Source organism: Chroicocephalus ridibundus, chromosome 3 (genome assembly GCF_963924245.1).
Source record: "Chroicocephalus ridibundus chromosome 3, bChrRid1.1, whole genome shotgun sequence".
NCBI classification, from domain to species: domain Eukaryota; kingdom Metazoa; phylum Chordata; class Aves; order Charadriiformes; family Laridae; genus Chroicocephalus; species Chroicocephalus ridibundus.
This window is the reverse complement of record NC_086286.1, coordinates 10,040,407-10,056,144: the sequence shown is the minus strand read 5'-3', so window position 1 is coordinate 10,056,144 and position 15,738 is coordinate 10,040,407. Positions and strand designations below refer to the sequence as shown.

Sequence of the window (15,738 nt, the reverse complement as noted above, 5' to 3'; positions counted from 1 at the left end):
TCCGCCGGGAGACCACGCCTCCTCTGTCATCCCATTGGGTGGGCGCGGCCCCGCCCCCCGGGAGGAGGCTGCCCCCGCCATCCTGGGGCGCGCCCGGGACGGAGGCAGCGGGACGCAAGAAAACGGGGCGGGGGGAGAATAAGTCAATATATAAAATACTAAATTCCGATTTAGCAAAGCTAAAGCTCGCCTAGGGTAGGTCTAGACAGCGGCAGTCGCTGTGCCTCGGTCTTGGCGAGCAAGAGCTGCCCTCGGCTTTGCTCAGACTACAACCAAACATGGAAGTCCCGTCCCTGTTCCAGGTTCAGGACTTTATGCCTGAATCAGGCATACGATACAGCACCATTATCAATCCTGGGACAATTAGTATTTTTTTTTCAGACTGCCGAATTTAATGTACTAAAGAGCTGTTTAATTGTGCTTACATCGGTCCATACAGGCATATAAAAGTGCTGTAATACAAGATTCCAGTTACAAGAAATAGGTATTTCATAACATACTGAATACGGCACTGTTACTTGACTGGCACAGTCAGATACATCACTCTCCATCTACTTCCCATGAAAGTAGTTCCAGTTTCAACATTTATACTGGACTTTCCATGGGATAAAACTCCTTTACATTACTTTCTGGCATCAGCTGCCCCTTCCACTAAGTAACCCGGCCCCAGACGCGGGAAGGCAGCCAGCGAGGGAGCACTTGAGATCCAGGCAGTGGAGAATTAGCTTCTCCTTGGCGACTGCCCCCATTACGCTGCACGCTCAGAAGTCAGATCACTGGGTACAGCTGGGGCGGGCGACAAGTTTAAGATCTCTTCAAATGAAGGGCCTTCATCCTCAAGGGGGATCTCTGCCTCAAACATACGCTGGAGCAGAGCATCAACCGTCCTGTACCCTGCAAGTGCCAAAAAAAAAAAAAAAAAAAAAAAAAAAAAAAAAAAAAAAGAGCGCTGTAAGCATCCATTCCTGTTCCTCATCAGAAAGCGGCTACCTTAAGATAGCTCTTGCTCAAAGACCACTTCCCATGTTTTACACTAAACAGGCAAGAAAACAAATGCCCCAAATTATGTTCCCTGGTATTTTACCCCATATACTTTTAAGCACTGCGAGCGCTTGCAAAGAAGACGACCTTTACTTTAAGATTTTAAGCACTTCTATTGCTGTGTGTCCTTCAGGGGATTTGTGATCCCAAAGAGCTGCCATGCTGAGAAGCACAAGACTGGGGAACTGCTAAGGTATAGCAAGAAATCCAGAAGAAAAAGTAGTCATTAAGCTAGAGGAAAGGAGCATATAGTCACCCCATGATCCAAGCCAGGAGGAACAGAGAGTGCATATAGGAAGGAGAAAAGCAGAAGACGAGTTTTCTTGGCAACAACAGGACCTCAGCCACCAAGGCAGCATCTTCATAGACTGGCTACTGAAGATAAGTGTGTGTAGGAGGGTCTAGGCAGGAAAGAGGAAAAGGAGGTGCCACAAAAATAGAAAAAACAGCAAACATTGAGTGTCCACGGTTCTCTAAAAATCTCCAGCTGGGGTTTAGTGGCTTTTATAACCCAAGGAAAGCAGAAGCGCATGGGAGCTTCCCCAGAGAGAGTGCTACGATCAGGGACAGTTCAGAGTGTTAGCCTCTTAAACCAAAGACTGGGCACGCTGTAGGGCTGCACTTACGTTTGGAGGCAATTTTAAACACCAGCCCTTTAGACTGTGGCTTTGTTCCACCTTCCCCCTCGAGGTCATGCTCGGCACTCTCCATGTTATCAAGGAGCTGTTCATCCTGGAACTCATCCCTACACAAGAGGGACAAGCAGTTACACCAGGGGGACACATCTTACCTCAGAGGCCCACATGTACCCAGCAGCAATGGATTCTCTGGGGCAGGGCAAGCACCAGTCATTGTCTTAGTCTCCAGCATCTCTCCTGTCCTCTGGGCAACAACCCTGGGCTAGAAGAGCTCAGCAAAGCAGACAAGGCCAACGTGAGTAGCCTTCTGCTAACATCTAGACCAAGCCTACATGGTCACAATAGATTAGCAAGGATGTTGTGACAAGGAAGAGGAGTCTCAGCTCACACCTCGGGGCAGAGGGTGGCATTTTCCTGCAGTCCCACAGCCCTCATTGGATGTGCCAATCTGGCCACATCCACCATAACCCTTTCTGGAGGCTTACTCTTGAACTCCCATTCCCAGCTCCTGGATTTTCTGCTCAATGGCTGTTTCTACTTCACTCTTCTCTAGGGAGTACTCCACAAAGAAAGCTTCCAAAATGAATGACACAAAGATGCTGAAAGAAATGATGAGCAGAATTACACAGCAGCATTTCCTTACTGGCATCCCCCCTCCTTTTGGGCATCAGCTACTGTCTTAGTATTCCCAGGCCCGTTCACCAGCCCTCCATCCCCTCCTCTGCTGGAAATGGAGAGGTCTAAGGCAGAGCAGCACTCACTGGAGGTAAGAACAGATGCAGCAGATTCTTCTATGACACATGTCCCGCCTGTCTCTAAGTGTCACACCGTGTGTCACCCTAGGACCCGCAGCAGAGCCCACTTTCCTCCAAAATGGATGAGAGCAACCCAAAACTTACTTGACAATAATTATCACCATCACAATGTGAAAGGCAATGAAATACAGCTTTGCAGGCTGAACGGTCACGTTGGCAAATCCATTGGCAAAGAGTATAATGGGAGTTAAGGGAAAGAGTGCTGAAGGAGGAGAACATCTTGCTGTAAAGTAGCACTACAGGAGGAACCAGATAACACTGCCCAGAAATGACTTTCTGAACAAAACCCTCTGCAGGGACCGTTTCTCTCTTGTCTGGCACTATGTGCATGGGCGTGTGCGATACAAGGGGAAGGGTGTGGATCACCAAGCTCGGACTTTCCACCACAAAGGATATCATGCCACTGATTGACTACAGTGAGCTCCATCAGGACAATGAAGGATGACACAAAGTTGTTGAAGTTGTTCTTGCAGTATTTCCCACGGGCAAACAGAGAATCCTTGAGAGCTGGGTTCCCACATTCCAGTGCATAAGGAGCATTCGAATTTGCAGGGAAGAACTGGATTTTCCCATGGAATAACTCCATGCCAATGATAGCAAATACACAGTACACAACCTGGGAAAAGAAACCCCATCGCCTGCTTTTCCAGCAAGCAGCAAGACCCATGGCAAGTTTAGAGTTCCAACAGTTTTTCCATTTTCTACCAACATGACAAGCTGTTGAGGAGCAGCATAGAGTCCAAGAGACCCACTCAAGAGCAATTACCAGTCAGAAATAATAAGCCAAGAACTACAGCCCAAATATATGGAAATGAAGTATTCTCAAATCATAAGAGGAAAACCTATTTTTAGGAAATTATTTGAGAAACAGGTTTCTCATTCAGCTTCTTGCCCAAACCATAGTTTGAATCCTTACAGAGTGAAGCCCAGACTGCACAGAACATCTTCACTGCCCTGTGGAGCAAAGAAGGATGTCCTGACCTGGAAACCAGCAGGAACCCAACCCCTTTGCAGATGTCTACATGTGCAATGACCAAGAATCAAATGGACACTTACAGTTTCAAAGGCCTGCCATCCAGAGATTTACATTTATCCTCTTGGAAACAGCACGAGCGCGAGACTTAAAACATTCCTGTAAAACTGGAGTGCTTTGAGCTACGATACCAGGATTTCTTACCAGAGTCAGCCCACCAAATGTCAACATTGTCGGTACGATGTTTATCAGCGTATTCATGATGACCCGGAACCTACAGCAAATGATTCATGACAACACCTGCTATGGGGAGGCTCTTTTAAAGCCCATGCTTGCTTTTTGTCACATCCCATCCAGCCTGTGGTCCCCACGTGCCCTTAAAAATAAGTAAGTCTCCACAGAGGATGCAGCAACTGAGCTCCTCCCAGGCACACTGAGACCAGGCCTTGGGATGCTTTGTTGAGTGGCAGGGTCAGTCCAAAACAGCCATACAGAGCAACTCAAGGCACTGTCTCAGCCAGCCTCTGACACAGCCTGCCCCAAAAACCATACCCCTATCCCATTCTCTTCATTACCTTTGAATGCTGTCAACGATCCTTATTAGCCTGAGGACCCTTAAGATGAAGACAATGTCCAGGATCTGTTGGCTGTTGTACTTCGTGGCTGAGAAAGCAAGAGGGTTTTTGGTTTTGGTTTTTTTTTTGTTATGGAGAAAAGCAAGGAAGTGTAGAAATAAAAAAATATTCTTACATTTGTTATGATTACGTCCTTGTTAAATGCTGTTTATAACAACAGGTATTTATTTAAAAAAAAAAAAGAAAAAAGAAAAAAAAGACTGGGTTAGTTCTTAGAAACCCTATAGGAAAATTTATTGTCCTGTCAAAAAGCCTCCCAAGCCCAAGGTGATGGCAAAAGACAACTCAAGACCACCGAGTTTCCCAGATGCATGCAGACTGCTTACGCTGCACTTACTCGATTTCAGGGTGGTATTAAGTATCGTTGCAGTCAAAGCAGCGAAGATGATGAGGGTATCAAACCTAGCACGAGGGAAGGCAGTGCTGTTAGATTTGTGGCAACAGAGAATAGGTGCTTAAGCTGCCACACGACACATGAAAGTGGTAAGCCCTCTTCCTCACATCTATGCCAGGCAGCCCTGCACCATCTCAAACTAGCTGCAGTGTGGGAAGATGCGAAAGCTTTGTTTAGCAAAACTCTTTCCTCTGCCCAGCCACTATCTTCACATGCTGCAGAGTTGCCTTTGATTGAGGCAGCAGAGCAGGGCAGAGAACAATAGCCTCTGTCAGAGCCAGGTTTGAGCCAGGAAAGAGCACAATGTCCTCTGATGCATACAATCATTTTAATTACACCCTGGCACATGAGTTAGGCAGCCCATCTCTCCAAGAGACTTTCAGTTCTTGAGAGGCTGAACACAAAGATCTCGCCACATTTCACACTACCGTTAATACAAACATTCATCCCACTCACCAGTTCCAGAACTGATTTTTGCCAAAGAACGCCCTCGGTTCGTAAGTGTACACTTTCAGGAGTATCTCAATTATATACAAAGCAAGGAAGACCCACTCTGCATAGGAAATATAGGGGGTTGCCTCATCCAGAGCAATGAAGATAGCATTTATTAGAATGATCACATCGTAAGTCCAAACAAATCCCCTGCAAGAGGAAAAAGAAAAATCAGTGTGTCACCCCCAAGAATGTAGAAGTTACACAGTTATTTCAGGAGTTCTTTGCCCCCTGCCTTTGCCCACCAGTTCTCTCCAAACCTGAGAGTTTAGGAAAGTTACTACAGAGTTTAGCTTTGCCCTTGAAGTCCAACACAAAACAGAGCACAAACCTTCAAGGTACACCACTGCCAATGCTCTCAGTGCTAAACAAACTCTTAGAGACTGACAGCAACTGTGTTTCTAACAAGTCAAGCAGCATTTCTCAAGCAGAAAGACTGGATGAGTAAAACAAAAGACAAAATTAGGAGAAGTGGCTGCTATACCAGATGGGCGTGCTGCAGTAAGAGAAACCTGGACAGGCTGAGGAAGTGGGCAGAGAGGAATCCCACCATGTTCAAAGGGAAACGCTCGTAGGGAGGAATAACCTCAGGCACCAGTGCAGGCTGGGGGTCAACCATCTGAAAAGCAGCTCTGCAGAGGATCTAGGGGGTGCAATGGGGTCTTGGTTGTCAAGTTGAACACGACCCAACAATGCACCCTGGTGGCCAAGGCGGCCAACAGCAGCATCCTCAGCTACATTAGCAAGAGTGCCATGAACAGGTTGAGGGGAGGAATTTTTCCCATTTGCTCAGTCTGGTGAGGCTGCATCTGCAGTGCTGTGTCCACATCTGGGCTCCCCAGTACAAAAGAGACATGAACATACTACAGCAAGTGCAGCAAAGGGTCACAAAAGCGATTAAAGGTTAGTCAGACAAACTGTTCAGCCTGAAGGGGAGAAGGGCCAGGGGCACCTCAATATGTATATATAAATACCTGCTGGGAAGGTGTAGAGAAGATGGAGCCAGACTCTTCTCCAGTGGTATCCAGTGAAAGCACAAGAGGCAAGGGGCACAAGTTGAAATACTGGATTTTCCATTTAAGCAGAAAGCTTTTTTTATTTTTTTTAAACCAAGGGTGGTCAAACACTGGAACAGGTTGCAGAGAGGTTATGGAATCTCCATCCTTGGAGAAACCTGAAACCCAAGTGGACATAGCCCCGAGTAGCCTACTCTAGCTGACCCTGCTTTGAGCAGGGGGCTTATACTAGACCATCTCTAGATGTTCCTTCCAGCCTCAGTGATTCTTCAGTTCTGGGAAGGCTCGGATGAGAAACAGAGTACTAGGAGCTCATAGTACCAACTTGGAAAGAGCTGATGAAGCAGCAATATGCAGCTTTGCAGCAGAGACTGCTGACATAAGATCACCTTTAAGTGAAGCATTTAGTCTGATCCTTCAAGGCAGGCCACAAAGCACTTCTTGCTTTCAGTAAAAAATACTTACAGTCAGCACCTATAGAAGATCTGAACAAGTAGGACTGGAAGAGGTATGGACTCACTATTAGCCAAGTCTAGTTTCTTCACACCACTGAAGGTAGACTAAGAGCAGAGCTGGTCCACAGAACACTTTTAAAAACAGAACCCTCAATGTTCGCCTAAATGCAGTTTGCGCTTTCCAGCATGACACACAGCTGAGCATTTGCTTGCAACACCACTGCTCCGAATGTTAAGAGCTGCTTGCTCCACCAGTAGAGGCTTACCTGTGCCTTACCATCCTGCGCAGGAATTGACTCACTGCTGACTTGTATACACGAGGCATCCATTGCCTCAGCGGATGGCTACGTATTTTCAGGGTAATCACCTGGATGTTGAGGAGATCTGCCAGTTGTACAAAGGACTTCTTGTCTGCAGTAGGGGAGAGCACTACACGTCAGTCTGCTGTCATTAAAAAAAAAAGACAATGTCTGGCAAATACAAACCTATATGGACGGGAGTTGCAGAAATGTGGACTCAATATCTGTTCACTGCAGCAGGCAAAGCACATGCTCTAAGTGGTATTCAACACAGAATAGCCTGAACTCAGTACTCAAGCAGCTCCTCTGCCCCATTCATGGCCGACTGGCTGAAGCCATAGGCCAACAACCAACACAAACCTTTAATGATCAGGATGGGCATGACCTAGCATGAGGAGGCTGACCCATCTCTCCTGATAGCCTGTCTCCAGCAGGAACAGAGTGAGAGGCTCCAGAGGAATGTGTGAGAAGCCACATTGCTTGGAGGAATCTGATAACAAGGGAGGCTTTCCTTGTCCTGTGCGGAGAACAGGAGGTCCCATTCTCCATGGCGAGCTTGCCCTGATGTCAAATGGCCATGAAGAGCTGCCCACAGCATACATGACACGGGCTACAGCACAGGCAGAAAGAACAACCTTTCAGGATTTAAGCAATCTGGAGGGAAGCAGGAAGAGGGGCCTAGTGTCCCTCTGGGTCCATTAGAGACCACAAATCCCAATGCCAAAATGCTTGAAGCATCAGGCTCCTGACCCCAGGTGCCTCCCCAGTCCCTTGAGCATAGCAGTGCCCCACTGCTCACCTATGAAACCCTTCTGCTCATCATCTGAGATGCGTAGCAGCAGCTCTCGGTGGGAGTTGCTGATATCAGGAGCCACCAGCTTGACAAGCTGCTTCCACCGGGCTTCTCTAACCACAAACTGCGCTCCTTCCTCTTCCTTCAGAAGGTTGAAGGCCTCTATCATCTTGCGGTGCTTCATGTAAGCAAGCTTACGGATCTCATTCTAGACAGAGTATCAGGATTCAGGCAGCTTCAGTCACCTTTCCCCCCACTTTTTTTTTTTTAATAAAAAAAAAAAAATCTTATTTTCCATGGCACAGGGATGCAAGAAGAGACTTAGAGGAACACACTTGAAGTGATATTAGACATAAAGTACAGCACAGTCCATGGGAGTGATGAGAAATACTATTTAACAGGCAACCAAAGGCCCTCTGGACAGCACCCTGGAAGGATCACTAGACTGTTTTTTGCTGGGAGATGCACTGAAAAAACAGAAGAAAAGACAAAAGGACACTGCCTAAGAGGAAGGAGATGGGGGGGATATCTTTCAAAGATCATTGGATCTGCATGCCCACAGGTCAAAGAGGGTGTGTCCACACATGCTTTCCATCCTTAAGTGAATACTGCTGAGATCAGGGGTAGAGATCCTCTCCTGCACATGGTTACAAGCAGGCTAAAGAACCTTATACCTTTGGGAGACTGCAGCCTCTGTGAAGACCTAGCAGCCTGCTTACTGAGAAAGAGCCAGTCCCCTCACAGAAGTGCCCAGGAACTTCCAGCTCTCACCCTTTGATCACAAGTACTGAACTGCACCTAGTCAGTTTGGGTGGAAGAAGCAAGAGTTCTGATTTACTTAGACCTCCCTTTACATTCCCTTTGCTTTAAGAGCACATGCAGTGGCAGAAAAAGCGTGCTGTGCGCTTATAACCAACTGAAAACAGTTTCCTGCATAGAGACATCGTTTTTGAGCTAGGACTAAATCTCTAACAGCAATAATGCAGAAACAATGGCATCCTATCTGTTGCAGCTTCTTGGGTCCACAGCACCATAGAATATTTCGCTGTTAAATACTAAAAGCAGAACTTGCAACAATTCCCATGATATGAGAGGTGGACCTGTGCTTGTTACTTGCAGAGCATCAGCAAAGGCAAGATGCTGTATCCCCTTCTCCACACCTTCCAGAAGCAGAAGCTTTCCAAGGGAAAGCCAGATGCCTCCTTACAAGGTTATACAGAACAACAGGCAGTCACCGATCACAATTCATTTCTCCAAACATTACCTTCAGGTGTTTTTTGTAGTTGTTGTACACAACAGCCAGGAAGAGCGACATGAAGATATACGTGTTGACGATGACAAAGGCAATGAAGAACAGGGCATACCATGAGCTGAAGTCAAATGCTGGCATCCTAAAGAAAGGGAGAGAGACTGCTAATTGCTAGGCAGACAAACAAGGGAACTAGATAAACCAGTCTTCCAGACGGATTTCTAAGTACTGTTTTGGATATCCAGATAAAACTTGCCAGATAATACCCCAGCTAAAAACTGCATTAATTCAGTTAGAGAACAGTTTTCTTCCATTAGGTTTTCATCCTAGTTTACCAGGCCCCAGCTGAAGGGATGCAGAAGAGAGAGAGAGAGCAGAGATTAAGCTTCTACCAATGAGGGTAAGTGCAGAGTCTTGAGGTGATGTCTCAGTCATAAGCTCAGTGCACTCAGACTTCCCCTTCCACTTAAAGTTAAGAGGACTAGCAGCATTTCTCAGTCTAAATGTCCAGGGTCCCTGTAACTGTTCCGTCCCCGTTCTGTTCAGTACATCTCCAGCACACAAATGAGTGTGCCGTTCCTCCCTGCCCCTCTCTTTGATGGCATCTTCACAGTACAAACTGAAATGGGAACGCAGTTAGAACAAATGAGGCTGGAGAGCCCAACCCGCCCCGCACATGACTAACACAGCTGCGCAAATTAAAAAGGCCTGCATGGAAAGCCCTGCAAATATTATGAGAGAATAAGGTATCTGGTCACTAGAGGACACACTTCCTTTTCAGAAAAGGGTTTTAATCGAAGAGTGTGTGTGTATCCCTCAGGTTTAAGCCTTCATCAGCTACTGGGTAGCTGTATTTTTAATGCATCTAATCTAAAAGTCTTCCTAAACTCAGATTCTGGTTCAGAGCCATTTAAAAAACAAATGGCTGACAATTCATGAAGCCCCTGCAGGCTGGAAGAGTAAGAGCCCTGTTGCTACTCTGAAATACCTTGTTGTGCAAAATAGTATTGTTCTAACCAGAGATCCTGCCACTAGGAGCAGGACACCAGCATTCACAACAGAAAGACTGCAAGCTCAGCATACATACATGACATCCGGGCTGTTTGCTGTTGTCACCAGCACATAGAGGTCAAACACAATTTCTAGGTAGTTTTTGAAATATGGCAAGCCTTCTGCTGTCTGGAGATTCCTAGGAGAAAAAGGACAATCTGAAGTTAAGCACAGAGATCACGTGGGCCACCACAGGAACTGCACATATCAGCAGTGCTTGTATTCACTAGTAATCATTTAGAGCTGCCAGATTCCCTCCCGCCCCAAAGTATCACACACATTCTTCCCACTGAGCTCTGAGCAAAAGTAGTATTCACACCTCTCACCAAACAGCTTCAAGGCCATGAGGGAGAACATGAGAAGGCTAAACATGAAAAGCAAGAAGACATAGGTGATCTCTGGCAGTGTGTTGCGGATGCTGCGGAAGGCCCTCCGAATCTGTCAGGGAGAAGGGAAGCATTTAGAGGCAAGATGGTAACTTTTCCCCCTCACCATCCCATCTGGATCAAACACCTACACAGGGATAGGCAAGCAAAGTGGGACATAGGTACTCTTCTGTCACCCAGCAGGAGGGATTCTGACCCAGATGTGACAGCTCTGTCCTGCTAAAACCTGTGCAAGAATACCAGACCTTTCCTCCTCATTCCCCAGAGGAGATGCTAGAAGGAGAGACCGTATCTAAATGCCATCATGAACTCAGCTAGTCAAGGGACAGAGGACATCTCTGTGGCACTGCTGAGATGCTCTTGCTCCAGGGAAATTGCCAGGGACAGAAGCCCATTGCTCCAGTGCTCTGGAGTTATACGTGCTCTTAGCCTGCGAGTTGGACTGCTCCCTCCCCCAGGCCTCTGCACCACAGCAGTTTATTCATTTGTAACTCAGGACCAGAACAGTCTCAGGCAGCAGGGCAAAGATCTTGTGACAAGAGGAATCAGAGTCCAAATCACCCATCTGGACTACAAGTTCAGTTTCCAGGAACAGCATGACACTTGTGCTTGCCTGCCTAGAAGAATTCCAGAAATAAGTAACCTGGTCCCTGACCCAGGGAGAAACAGTTTTCTTGTCTGCGGTGCTTCCTCCTTCTGAGGAGGCCATCTAGCTCTGCTTGCAAACAGAGGCTGCTCCTCCACACAGACTGAACTAAGCATAGCCCATGGGCTGACCTTACAAGAATGATTTTTTCTTCTCCATGCTGTTTTGCCCTTTGTTAAGCATGACCTTCCCTAAATCATCACAGCACTGGGTTTGGTGAGAAGCTCTAGTTCCAGTCCCAAGCATGCTCAGGGCTCTGGACAGCAACAACCCAGCCCACAGGCACAGGGAAAAGCCTTTTGGTATTTTGCACAGCACCCAAGCAGCACCAGTTAGAATGGACCCTTTTCTCCATCTCAAATTATTGCTTCAGGCCCCACCCTCTGAAAGAAACCTTAACTCACAAGAACCTAAATTCTGCCATTTCTGCCCCAAAACCATTCTACTAAATCCCCTGGATCTCAGAAAGCAGCAGGCTGTCCAAAAACAGGACCCTGCACCAGAGGTCCATCCCACCAGACCTCTTCCTTACCTGGCGACTCTCTGCAAAGTTGATCAGGAAGATGGGCCTCACAATTCTTGACCATCTAATGCTGCTCACGTTGTATATCCTGAGGACCCCATATATGGCCAAGTCTGTTAGGGATAACTGTAGAGAAGGCAAATTCCCAGAAGTAATGTTGGAAACGTGTCTAGATTGTGAAGACCATAGGGTTAGCTGATACAAGACAGATGCACGCACGACAGGTTTGTGAGAACAGGCCCAACTGTTGGTTTATTTGGCCAAGGCTCTTGTAGAGCCCTTGTGTATCAGGCCTATGTTACTAGGAAAGAAACAGGAGGAAAAAGCCACCTCCACATTGGCCACTTCAACCTTGGAGACTCCTCTAGACCTAACTCACCAGGATTGCAACCATGATGCAGATGTTCTTGGTATCCTTCCAGAATACATTGCGAAGAGTGACTTTTGCAAAATGCGTCAGTCGGCCAAAGAACACCAGAAGGCACAATACCTCAACCAGAGAAGTGACCTGCAGAGAGAGAAGGGGTCCAAGTCAGGAAAATCAAGGGCAGGGCTAGCCTTTTTCACATGGATGAAGATGTTCAGGCTGCAGTACAGACAAGGCAAAAACAGGAAGAATCAGCATAAAAGTTCTTCCAGTGGGTTTTTGCCAACAACTGTTTTACAGGTTCACGGATCTAGCACTGAGCAATATTTTTAGGCTTCCTTTTGCAAAATTCCCTGCCACAGGCAGGTTAGAGACAGTAAATTTGGATTTGCTTAGGATTCAAGGAGTACATCTCTCAAACACACTAGTGCAGAACAAATAAAGGCTGCAGAAAAATCAGCCCTAAGGGCAACATTCCAATTCTGCTTTCAGACGTGAGGACTGGACTTGAGTCATATAGAAGGCTGGAATTGTTCTTAGAGATGCTAAAAAGCAACATGACTTTGTCCACAGTCACATCAGCAATGCATTTCTGACAGCCATGGTGGCTCCCTGTCTAGTCCCCATCTAGGTCCCATGCCCCTTTTTCGTCCCCATTTCAGTAGATAAAAGATATCAGCAGAAATAACAGCATCAGTTATCTCTTGACACCTTTGACAACTAGTTTCAAGCAATAAACCCTTTCTTGCTCTACCAAGCAATGCAATACTAGTTGCATTGCTGCTTCTACACTGAAAACTTACCAGGAAGGGGAGTGGATACACAGCAGGTTCTTCAAACACTGCAAGGGACAGGTTGAGAAAGATGAAGAAGTAGGTGACTGTTCGTATAATCCAGTGGTTATAGAGATAATAAAGCCTGTAGGAAGAAGGTTGTGGCACCATAAATAACGTCTTCAGTGCACATACCCATGGGCTCACCAAACACATCTTGGAAGAGCAGCACATGCTGTCCCAAACAGTCAGAGAGGAAGAGGGGTAAGAGTAGCACAATTTTTGACAGGCAGGGATTTGGCAATTTGTTTCCTTGCCCTTCCTTATAGTCTTATAGATGATGGGCACTATACTCCCTTTCAGGGAGAGAAAAAACCCAGGAAGGTGGAACACAGACATTCTTCAATTCAGTTTAAGACTGCAACATACAGAATTGGTAAAGCTGCTTACTTTTTGTAATTATCTTGTTCCTAATTTGAATGCAAACTTCTGCTAAGCTCAGGTATCCACACAACACGCAAACAAAGTCTGATTAGTTATCTAACACCCCTTCTTTGCAGGTTAAAAAGCAAAGAGATAAGAAAAGCCACCAGAGAGAAGTATGAAGTTGCATGGTAAACTGTTTTTTGTACAGAGCTTAAGCAGTATTCTGTCCCTCATGGCGGCAAAACCTCTGGGGAATGCTAGCAATAACCATGAACGCATCCAGCTCTAAGCCTCCCAGAGGAGGTTTCACACAGTAGCATGCAACGGTGGCTCCTTTGGGGAGACGCAGAGCAGATCTGCGGAGCATATAGTTTCTCTGCCAATAAAAAAAGCTGCCAACATTGCCAATCATCTCATCTGCCCAATAACCACCTACGTAACAGCCACGAGGGCAGGTGATTATACAGGTGACGTGGTATCATACCCTTAATAACACCATCAAGACATGGCCACATAAATAAAACCTGCTCATTTCTACTATTTATACTAAGCATACTTGGTCAGGACAAAACTATATGCACGCAGTCTGTCTTTTTACAAAGCAGACAGACATTACCCCTACAAAACAGCGTACACCTGCTCAAAACCTTTCTAACAAACATACTTAACCTTACTTGTGTCTCCAGGATACACAAAAAAAGCTTCATTAGCTAAGACATAAGAACTAAGTAAAAGGAAGGGTTTTGCGGGGAAGGCTACAGGAGTCATTGAAGCTCACACACTGCTTTGCTGGCAATACATTGCCTTTCCCTTCTACACTAGCCACCTTCTCTCAAGTTTTACATCAGAAAATAGTTTGCCTAAAGGAGTCCAAAACTGAGGGAAAAAGTCACCTCTGACTGAAATTGCTGGGCCTCTTATCAGCACCTAAAAGGGAAGAGAATCACCTTTGCAGGCAAAACACTCTTGATTTGGGGAGCTTCACTTATCTTACTGCTAATTGACATAAGCTTTTAATTACTCCTGCCCCTAGCACCTACCACCCTTTCTGAAGTACACCTGAGCAGATGTGCCATATACTCCTTTGATTAGCTGAAGTTTTGGTGTGCAGTGGGTTGGTGTCACCCACTGCCAAGCTAACTGGTAACAGCTGTGACCACCTGGCACAGGACTGTTCTCCCACACAGGCCAACCGTGCAGCCCCCTGCTACCAAAATCCTGCCGCTCACAGCCAGTACAGCCACACGCCAGCACACCTTGCCACACACGTGATAGCTGACCAAGCTTCCCAAACTCTTCATCCCCACAGAGCGCTACAGCTTCAGTCTTGAAAGATTTTATTATTTTTTTTGGTCCAGCAAAAGACAAGGTTTTGTTTCCCATCCTCCACATACAGATGCACTAAGCCCCATTCAGCGTATGCATTTCAGCTTAAAGCCAGTTCTTTGCATCTCACCCACCCAACCTTCTCAGCATTCAGCTGGTGAACCTGAGGTCCCCAGCCTTTGCTGGCTACTATCTTTGGACACAACCCCACAGCATTGCACGCTGCCTGTGAAACCAGTGCAGAGCTCTGCTCCAGTGCAACGGTGCGGGTGTTTGCAGAGACACAGACCTCCTTACCTGACTGCCTCCGGGGAGGTCTTAAAAGGAATATTTCTGTTGTATTGTGCATCAGAGACAAATGCTGCTGCCAGCAGGAGATCCTGTGGAAAGGGGAAAAACACAGAGAGCTGGTCAGTAAGTGTTAGAGCTTGAAATAAACTCGAAGTAGACGTTCAAAGCAGGTCCCTTTCACCGCAGGGCACAGTTACAGAGTCAAGAAGTGGTACAGGGGGTGCCGCACACCCGCACCCCTCTTCTGCTAGAGAGGACCCCTGTCCTCCCTGGCGGGACCCCGCCGAGCCCCTCCGCTACCTGCGAGGCCGCCTCCGCCATGGTGCAGGCAGACGCTGCGCCTCCCCGTCCACCGCCGCCTTTACCGGGTCCCGCCCCCGCCCCGGCGGAAGCGGGAGGCGCCGCCGAGCCCGACGGGAGCCGGAGCGGGGATGGTTCTGGAGTCGCTGCGGCCGCGGGTGGTTCGCTGGGCGCTGCTGGCCGCCTTCGCTGCCGGCGTGCTGGTGGGCTGGCAGGCCAGCCGTGCCCGCCGCCGGTTCCTCCGCTGGCGCCAGCGCCGCCTCCAGCGCCGCCTCGACGCTGCCCGGGAGCAGCTGGAGGCGACCTGAGCTGCAGAGAGCCCTCGGTACGCTCCCCCCCCCCGGCGCGGGAGCCGGGCTCCCTTCCCTGCCCCGGTAACGGGTTTGGGAGGTCACCGCGACGCTCCGTTTGTCTCCCCCAGCAGCCTCGCCGCGGTGGGCGCTGCGTGAGCAGAACCGGATTCGCCCCACGCCGTTGTTGGAGCCGGTGACAACGGCATCAGAGCGCTGCTGGAAACGGAGAGCATCCATGGAACACGAGGGCCTGTCTTCTGTCCTTCAGAACCGCATCAGACTGACCTAACGAACTATTGAGGGTGTAGGAACAACGACACCAAATGTATTTTCTTGTTTGTATTTGTCCTGCTTTTAAGTCTGCTACTGATGTCCGCTGCTCTGCCCTCGCCAAGAAGCGCTGCTGATACATTAAACTAGCAAAAATCATGACGTGATGTTCCTAGATGTGCTTATTTATCTGATAAGCGAAAACATACCTTACAGGCGCTTGTAATGAGCAATGAATCCCATTATGAAAGTACGCACATGAAAAAAACCTGCGGGGACAATTAAGC

The 15,738-nt window shown here is 47.6% G+C and overlaps 2 protein-coding genes across 4 annotated transcripts; one reads left to right on the top strand and one right to left on the bottom strand.

Annotated features, from left to right (window-relative positions):
- Positions 1 to 2: 2 nt before the first annotated feature.
- On the bottom strand, positions 3 to 15,001 carry LOC134512506 (uncharacterized). Of its 3 annotated transcripts, XR_010070142.1 has the most exons (20): positions 14,889 to 15,001; positions 14,595 to 14,677; positions 12,576 to 12,690; positions 11,785 to 11,913; positions 11,415 to 11,531; positions 10,170 to 10,288; positions 9,888 to 9,989; positions 8,816 to 8,942; positions 7,558 to 7,759; positions 6,726 to 6,870; positions 4,953 to 5,138; positions 4,440 to 4,504; positions 4,043 to 4,130; positions 3,672 to 3,741; positions 2,891 to 3,110; positions 2,579 to 2,669; positions 2,165 to 2,278; positions 1,668 to 1,786; positions 1,298 to 1,442; positions 768 to 894 (listed from the first exon to the last, which is right to left on the bottom strand). XR_010070142.1 is itself a non-coding variant. In XM_063327910.1 (19 exons), exons 1-19 carry the CDS (start codon positions 14,907 to 14,909, stop codon positions 749 to 751), a joined length of 2,259 nt encoding a protein of 752 aa, XP_063183980.1. In that variant the 5' UTR covers positions 14,910 to 15,001; the 3' UTR covers positions 3 to 748. The 3 variants fall into 3 exon arrangements, 2 of the variants coding, with proteins under 2 accessions (XP_063183980.1, XP_063183981.1); XM_063327910.1 differs by lacking the exon at positions 1,298 to 1,442 and having other exon boundaries at positions 3 to 894; XM_063327911.1 differs by lacking the exon at positions 768 to 894 and having other exon boundaries at positions 918 to 1,442.
- MTLN (mitoregulin) lies at positions 11,798 to 15,613 on the top strand. The gene is made up of 3 exons (XM_063328398.1): positions 11,798 to 11,815; positions 14,840 to 15,213; positions 15,313 to 15,613. The coding sequence occupies exons 1-2, from the start codon at positions 11,798 to 11,800 to the stop codon at positions 15,194 to 15,196; spliced, it is 375 nt and encodes a 124-aa protein (XP_063184468.1). The 3' UTR covers positions 15,197 to 15,213; positions 15,313 to 15,613.
- The last annotated feature ends 125 nt before the right edge of the window (positions 15,614 to 15,738 follow it).